The sequence below is a fragment of the Centruroides vittatus genome, unplaced genomic scaffold, assembly GCF_030686945.1.
Source record: "Centruroides vittatus isolate TY-2023 unplaced genomic scaffold, ASM3068694v2 contig_357, whole genome shotgun sequence".
Taxonomy (NCBI): domain Eukaryota; kingdom Metazoa; phylum Arthropoda; class Arachnida; order Scorpiones; family Buthidae; genus Centruroides; species Centruroides vittatus.
The window spans coordinates 1,859,308-1,868,328 of NW_027122180.1; the positions used below are offsets into that span (position 1 = coordinate 1,859,308).

Below are 9,021 nucleotides of genomic sequence, written 5' to 3' on the forward strand. Positions count from 1 at the left end.
TTTCTTAATCTTCTTCCTCATCATTCACGCTGCTTACGAATTAAGGTTTGTATCAACTGGATAACCTAATAATACGCGTTTCTCTTCTGTCGACTGTCGTAAAAATAGTTACAATTTTTTAATAATAGAAAACTATTTATTAATTGAAGAAAAATATTCGAAAGATCAGTAACGGAATCAGTTTTATAACGAGAAATCTTTTGACACAGAAAATAAATTATTACCAGATACGACGATACTCTAAATTGATGTCAAGTGCTTTGATTGAATATACAATAGCGTTCAGAAAAACTGGATAGTTTGCTAATTATCTAATATTGATATGTACCGAATTCCAGAATTTTAATATAGCCCCGTATTACTTGATTATACCTTATAAAACTACTCATGCGTTACAAAATTTTTCTTAATTTATTATATGATAACACTTATCTTTCATCTTTCTTACAGTTAAAGTAATAATAAAATTAATATTTTCAAATAAAATTTATAAGAATATATATAGAAAAAAGTCATTGCTTTATTATAAGAAAGAACTGTAAGCTAGATTTATTTATAAGTGAGTTACATTGATTTATGCATTAATCAATTTCTGCTACGTTTCGTTTCTTGATAAACTTACATTTTTTTGAATTTTCCGTTTCGCTTATCACACTTTCTATTTTGTGCTTTTTACCATAAAAATATGGCCAGTCACGCGAAAATAAAAATAAATACACATCTGCTATTGGTTCACTGTACGCAGGATATTACCTTTCAGTTTTTCGATCAGGCTTAATCAAATTTTCAGTTTCAGGAAAATTTCTCGATGAAATTATAAATAGAATTACTTCGAGTGTGGTATGCAGAGTTTAAAAAAGGTAATTATATAGAACGATCGAAAAAATAATCTTTAAAGTTTTTTTTTTCTATATATATATAATTTTTTCTTTTTACATTTTAACAGATAGAGAAGTTATCGAAGAGTTGACCCGCAAACGAGAAACAACGAATGCAGACGCTTAGCCTAGAGCCATACAATTACGCTCTTCCTGCACGATTCACTACTCGGGGTGCTTTTCCTGTATGTTTTGATGACCTACTGAACCACTTAGGTCCTTGGCATTGACGTCCTCTTATAAAGAGAAGTGGACTTTGCATTTTTCACTTTGCAAACTAAACTTCGGTTGCGCTTGTGGATACACCCGTTTTTCAGGTAAGAAATTATGCATTTCGTATGCAAACACTTGATATAGCTTTCCGAAATTAATTATTTAGTATAATTTTTAAATAAATGCTCATTAAATATAAGTAAAAGTGTGCATCTTAAAGTACTAATTTCTTTTTTGCAGTTAATATAAGCTAAAGAAAATGAATAATTTTGTTGTAGAGACAGGTTTGTGAATTTATTCGTAATTTAATAATTTAATTTAAATTATTCATTATAATTTTACATATTTAAATTATGATTATTATTTTAGGATTACTTTTTATCACGATGATATTCGTCACCGGACAGGTAAGTTATATTTTTGTTTTCTCTCCTGAGTAATTAAATAGACTTATGTACAAAGCATAAATCTTAATACTCTCAATCAATTATAATTTTAAATTTATGAAATAAACCTATAATTTAATAATTATGAGTATTTATTGCACGAAACTCGATCTTGAATTTTATAAAAGGTGACTCTAGGATACGATCAAATCTCTTTTAAAAAAAAGCTTTTAAAAAACAGTAAAACTGAATTGATCATAACTTCAGATAAATTGTTTCAAAATAGAGCAGAGAGATCAAATTTTATTTTAAAATCAGTTAACTTACGATTAAGAGGAAAAAATAATAATAATTTGAGATTAAGTCATTGATATTGAACGTCCTACATTAAATGCCGATATGTAACGAAAATGATATTGATAAAAGTGATCTTGTAGAAAAAAAATAGATATGTTATTGTCCTAAATATGTGTTTTATTATTTTATCGTCCTCATTAAATATTTTAAGAATTGATTAAAACAAAATATAAAATATGACGAATTTGCGAATGCAAAAGATTGACCTATTTTAAAAATTAATTAAATATAGATTTTCTCTTAAAGATTTAAATGAATTTTAAAGATGAATTTTATTTGGTTAATAATATTTTATTTAATATTTTTATGGAAAATTTGTAATAAATAACATAAATTAATACTGAAGGGTATTAAATTTAAAAATCTCCAAATACCTGAAGGGATATACAGTATATTTGTGCATCACTGGTACAGTACTGTACATCCCTTCAGATACCGCTATTTTGTGTGGTGACTTTTAAATATATGCTTATATAAACGTCAGACGTGTTAACATGCGTTTATTATAAATAGGAAGAATGCATTTATATGCTTATTCAATTAAATGGCATCTGTATAGACCATATTTTATTACTTAAAAAATCGAATGTGGACTATATAATTGTGACATCGTCACAATGTCGGACTGCAATTTTTTATCATATTTTAATTTAAAAAGTTACGTAGCTTTCCGGTGTGGATCTGATGTTCGTATATAACAGTTAATCGAGGCCATCGGTCCCTAAGCTTTTCATATCTGGTCTCGATTTTCTTCTATCTAATGCCTTTCTCGAGATTAATGAAGGACAGAAGGACGACAGTGAGAATGTATAGGTTGCAATTTGACAATTGAAGCCCAATAAAGCAACCGAATAAAGCTATAAAAAAAAAAAAACTATAACTGAGTAATGCTTCTCTTAATTGAAGAATTACAATTTTCTTGTATAATATATGAATAATAATTTATAGACTGAAGAAAGCAAGAGCGAGTTACATAAATTTATTTATAGTTAAATTATCATTTTATTTGAAATATTATATCTTAATTATAAGATTATAACTTATTTGCATGGTAAATTTTAATATTTTTTCCCACTCATAAATTTATGTATTCTGTAAACTGACTTAATGTTTTACATGTTAAATTAATAGATTTGCAAAAAAATTAGTTTTCTATTTTATTAGTAATTATAATTTAATTTTTTTAAACAGAATATTTAAATATTTTCATTAAATTAATAATTTAAAATACAACTTAGGCTTAATTAGAATGAAAGTTTTAATAGTATTTTATGTGATTTTGGATCTATATAATAACAACAAAATATGATTTCAGAAAGTAATTATATATTTTTAGGTATTTGATCCAGTATTTTCTCTATATCATCCCAGTGATGTTAGCCATACAGATAGACTTTTTGCCGAATTACAACAATCCGAATCTAGACCTTTTGTCGTTCAGGCAAACGAAGACGAACTAGATGTTCGGAATAATGATGACAATGACGATGACGATAATGATCAACCTTTAGTTATTTTTGAAGATAAACCTCGTCTAAATTATGAAAATATAAATATAAGAAAAGATACAAAAAACGATTTGAAAGTACATTTTAGATTTCCACCTCCACGAAAAGAAATTCAAAATACCGAAACATCACAACCTCCGCGAATACAATACGGATTCAGTCCTTTGGAACGTCATCCACTCGATCAGAAAACGCCAACTAGCAAACCTAAAATACTGAAAACAGCTACAAGTTCAATAACTGCTAAGGAAGAACGAATCAAATCTGAATCGAAAGAAATCAAGTCACAAACTGTTGTTATTCGTCCAGAAGTTACAACCTATTTACCCATAGACAAATTAAACGTAAGTGAAACTATAAAACAAGGAGAAAATGAGTCTCAATTGACCAAGTCAGAAACTCGGGAAAGAGTATTATATAGTTCCGAAAAAGAAATATATTCTGATAAGCAACTGGCACCTCCACGCCGTGTTCAAAAGAACGAGTACGATTTTCAATTTCAAAAACTACCAACGACTCAGGCACCAAACATCAATAGACCTACTCAGACTAATAAACCAAATATCAATAAACCTCTTACTACTTATATACCAAACATCAATAAATCTGTCAAGACTATTAAGCCAAATATAAACAGACCTGTTACTACTTTTGTACCAAATGTCTACAAACCTGCCAAAACTCAAACTAAAACTTACATAATAGACTTAGATTCTACTAATAAATATTTTCAAGATGCTAAACATCCGACTACAATAGTTATAACAAAAAGTCTTCCTCTAACGAAAAAGCCAACGTATGCTTATAAAACCATAGTGGAAGGACGTAGAGCACCATCTCACAGTTTTGCCTTTTATCAAGCCGAGGAACATCCGAAGCAAGAACAGTCGAAGAAGCCTGTAGAGATCAAGAAACCTATTAGTAGCCAATATGGATACGTAACGAATTTCAAACAAACAACTCAAGGAGTTAGGCAGACTAATTATGATTCCAGCTATACTGCTACATCCCCGGACGCTTCGTATTACTTGATATCTGAAAATTCGTACGATCGCAATGTGCCATCTCCATCTCAACAAAAAGCAGTATATCAGTCTCAGCAAGCGGTAACTCAGCCAGCATTCACTATAAACGATAAAACTGGTCCCAGTGTTCCTGCAGCCCCGCAGATACCTGGAAATTATGGTTATTTAGGCAATGGAGAACCATTTGGACCAAGCAGTGTACCGGGAAGAGCCGGAGCAGATTACCCTAATTACAGTGAGATCCCATATACAAAATTCAATTGTCGAGAATTCAAAATGCCAGGTTTTTATGCTGATATGGATACAGGTTGCCAAGTAAGTGTCTTTTCAATTCATTAGGTTTTGAGATAAGAAATTTCAGATTAACAGAAATTATTTTCATGATTTAGCATAGTAGTGACCAAACATTTCGATTAAAAAAATATACATAAATTATTGCAATTTTTCACAAATATATTTTTATACTTAATGAAATAATTCAGACTATTTCAAAAAATAAAATTTTTCATGTCAATTTTTAAATCGCAGCCATGGATATTTTCCAACTATAATCCCCCATATGCCTGGATAAAAGCCCTTTTAGTGCATAAACAGCAGAAGAGGTCAAAATTTTAAAAAGTTCTTTATGTTATGATTTTATGAAGATTATAAGTTCATTTGACAGTTAGAAAGTTGTTAGTTCACATCAAGTGAAATTAGATTATTGTTAGGATCACGTATCAATTAATTGAAATCAGAAAATATTCAGTCGAATTCCTCGGAAATTATCTATTTACGTTGTATATTCTTAAATAAAACTAGGCCAAAGGTCTTAAAAAATTTCAAAACGAGTTAGTTCGATTGAATTCATATTATTTTGTAGCGCATATTTCGAAAATTTTGATGAAATAAACGTCATATTTTTAGGATATAGTTTCCCTATAGAAGTCTAGTTTTCCATAGAAAGTCCTCCCGGAAGGTATCCTCTTTGCAGCTCGCCCAAGTGTTGTGTTGCCTTATTCCACCAATCCTTGACACAACTGTGGTTTAGGCATGTAAGATAAATATTTTCGAAGTTAATCTTTCCAGGATATTGATGTTCTTTATTTTTCAATTTATAAATATATTCTGTGTGCTTGACAAGAGAACCGCAATTGGTTCTATATTACGAATTAATAAGAAATTTTTAAGTGAAAAATTTAAAGATATATTTTGCTCTCATATTTCGATATATACTCAGATACTATACACAGATTTAAGTATATAGATACATTTCGCTTTTTCTTACGATTTCATTTGTTTGTCCTTGTGACTTTTTTAAGATTTCATATTGACACCCATCTTTCTAGTCACGAAAATTTTGAGGTTTCTATGTCAAAAACTTTGGTGGAGCATCGTTTTAAATCAAATATAGCATGTTAACGATCTTGTAAAATCATAGTTGACACGACAATACTGCATACTGGACATGACATAAATGTCCTTGTCTTTTAAATTACAATTTCAAAAATAATGCGTGAAAAAGAGATTACTTTACATCATCAAGTTTCAATATTTTATTTTACTTATTTTAGTTTCAACTCTTAATAGAATTATGACTTAGTTTTAACAGTTTAAGTAAATTATTTTATATATATTTAAAACGTTACAGTAAGTTTTCATACATCTATTTTGATACAGATATTTCATACGTGTGACATGGATATGAGACGTCACAGTTTCATGTGCCCGAACGGAACCATCTTCAATCAAGAATTTTTTACCTGTGATTGGTGGTACAATGTCAAATGCGACGATGCAAAGAATTTCTTTGAACTAAATGCCGCTTTATTCAAAGATCCACCGAAAATAGACAACGAAGAAAAAAAGAACCGAAGTATTTGAAATTATTATAAGGAAATAATTTCTAAAACGGACTTTGAGAAATCATTGAGACTTAAATTGAGGAGATTATGAAATTAATCACCGGTTTCATGTATCATGTATTTTTCAGTATCATAAAAAGTTCATATATAATATAAAATTCATCATCTAATTATGATGTTAAGAATATTGAGAAAAGGTCTTTAAAATGGGTTTGTGCTTTAACCGCAATACGAAAAAGTAATGTAGGATAGTTTTAAGAAATATATTTAAGTTCTTTTAAGAAACGTGATTATATTTCATTAATTTAATATCTTTTTATAGATTCCCATGATATTTTTCATATTCATAAATATTTAAAATAAACATGCAGCATTAATATTATGTAACTTTTAATTAAAACATTTAATATAAATCTTTTTTAGAAAATCAAAAAATAAATTAATTTAGTCGGCTATTTTTTTTAAATATCATTTTCGTGTGCTTTGTTACCGCATGAGAAAGTTTTATGAATAACTTAAATTATAAACATTTGATTTATTTGCAACTTTAGAATGTAATGAAGGATGTTATAATAAAATAGAAAGTTAAAATCTTTTAAATATGTAAATAAGAGCATATTTAATTTTGTGAAAATTTGCCAGAAATTTTAAAATTAAATAATTTCACTAATATAACAAAAATATTTCCTGTTTTTTTCAATTCAATTTAATTAGAAAGGTTTATTATAAATTTTCAAAACATAAAAACTTTGACAATTTAAAATATGACTTAATACTAAACAATTATTTCATATATTAACACTTATACATCCTTTAAGTTGCTACATTAATCACATCTTAAACCTTTACAATTTCAATATCCGTATAAATGACTGGAAGACCCGAGGGGTAAAAGCATCAGTCTCCTCTTTTTCAGGATTCGAGTTCGAGTCCAGGTTAAAAAACAGGAATTTTTCATGTGCGGTTTGTCCCGGACATATCGGACACATCATGCACCAACCGCTGCTCCTATTGTGAATCTGGCTGAACCAATAATGGGGACACGAAAGAAAAGTCCTGTTAGTGCTCATGGGACAGAAAATGTTTAAAAAAGCAATAGCAATTTATTGAAATCTTAGTTTTTACATATTAAGGATTGATTACATAAACAGAAACGAATAGAAAAGTAATGAGGCAATAAGATGAAACAAAAAATAAATTCGAAAATGCTCTATTATCTTACCTATATATTACTCTATTACATGTATATTGATATTTACAAATTAATTGTATTAACTTCTAAATTTTCATGTACATGTAAAAATTTAATTATTTATGTTTTTTAATAAAAATTTACAAAATGCTTTAAGAAATATTTTTGGAGCATTAAAGTGGCGCTTTAACTTCCTTATCATGTTTATAACTAGAATTTAGCAGTCATAATTAAACGATATTTCTTGAAATTTGTTTTCTATTCGTAGACGAACGACTGAACATTCTGGTTAATTCGAGACATGCCCGATAAACGTGGGCATTTTCTCGGTATGACAACTTCTCAAGAATTGACTTCGGGAATTCTCCATTCCAGGAGTAAAAAGTATGATGTATTCCCTGAAATTTCCCATTCACGTTACTCATTCCAATCTCACAATGAATACCAAATGTGCGAATGAGTTGCATCCACGACTAAGAAATGAGTGTAAAGCATATTTCTGAATTCCATCCTTAGTGAACTATCAGTACATCTGAATAACTGAATAATGTGATCAACTCAACATTTATTGGATTAGATTGCTGGCAAAGAAAGCTCTTAACAGTATTGTCTCTCAAGCTTTAGTTATTATTATTAAATCCTTTGACTAATATTGAGATGCATCAATTGATAAGCAGCATTGGAAATTTTAGTCATTCAATGAAGATCCAGAGATATATTGCTTATTTCCTTTAATTTAAAAAATGATCAGCCAAATGGTAATGATTGCAGTAGTCGTGAGCAACCCGTGACTTTAGCAACGTAATTTTACTTTCGTTTTCTCCCTGGTGTGGTTATGCAACTCTCAACTGATATTGGTGACAGACATTCAAAAACTAAACTTGACCAGTAAAAATATGAGAATAAACTATACACAGTATTTTTAATTTGCATACTAGTAAAATATATTTTATTAGGTATGAAATATATTATACTGGCAGTTATGGAACATGTTAGTACTTGGCAGTTTAGTCTACAACTTCGTAAGAAAAAATGCATGTGGGCCAGAAGTCTATGAAATTCACTTGCAAATTGCATCCAGAAAAGGTTATCGTCATGCCTTAGTATCTATCATGCAAGAACAAGATTATTTAATTACATAAATTAAGCTTCCATAGCTTATTATTATTAGTACATCCTGGCTGGATCATTAAAGACATCAGCCCACCATTCTGGGGATACAGTCTACGTTTCCCAACCTTAGAAATTTTCGTTATTGATTTATTCTGGATATGTTGTGCCCCATTCTGCACTTTTAACCAGTCATTCCCATTGTAGATTTGACCAAGATGACTGCAACAAAAGAGCCTCTTAGTGCAAAAGGAGTTAAAAATTAAAAAATGTTAATGTCTCAATGTTAGCAAACCAAAATAAATTCTACATTTTCCATTGACTTCATTTTATATATTTTGAAATAAATGACAAATATATTAAATGATTTATTGATGAAATTTATTACAATGAGTTCTCAGTATGATATATATATATATACATACAAATCTGAAAAACGTTTTGCAGCAAATATAAATAAATACAATTGAACTTTTTGACATTTAGAATTCATCAATTATTTTACAAT

At 28.9% G+C, this 9,021-nt stretch overlaps 1 protein-coding gene across 1 annotated transcript; it reads left to right on the forward strand.

Annotated features, from left to right (window-relative positions):
* The first annotated feature begins 1,160 nt into the window (after positions 1 to 1,160).
* Positions 1,161 to 6,432, forward strand: LOC136974853 (uncharacterized). Its single transcript, XM_067269833.1, has 5 exons — positions 1,161 to 1,195; positions 1,332 to 1,375; positions 1,461 to 1,498; positions 3,171 to 4,682; positions 6,027 to 6,432. Exons 2-5 carry the CDS (start codon positions 1,351 to 1,353, stop codon positions 6,228 to 6,230), a joined length of 1,779 nt encoding a protein of 592 aa, XP_067125934.1. The 5' UTR covers positions 1,161 to 1,195; positions 1,332 to 1,350; the 3' UTR covers positions 6,231 to 6,432.
* Positions 6,433 to 9,021: the final 2,589 nt, after the last annotated feature.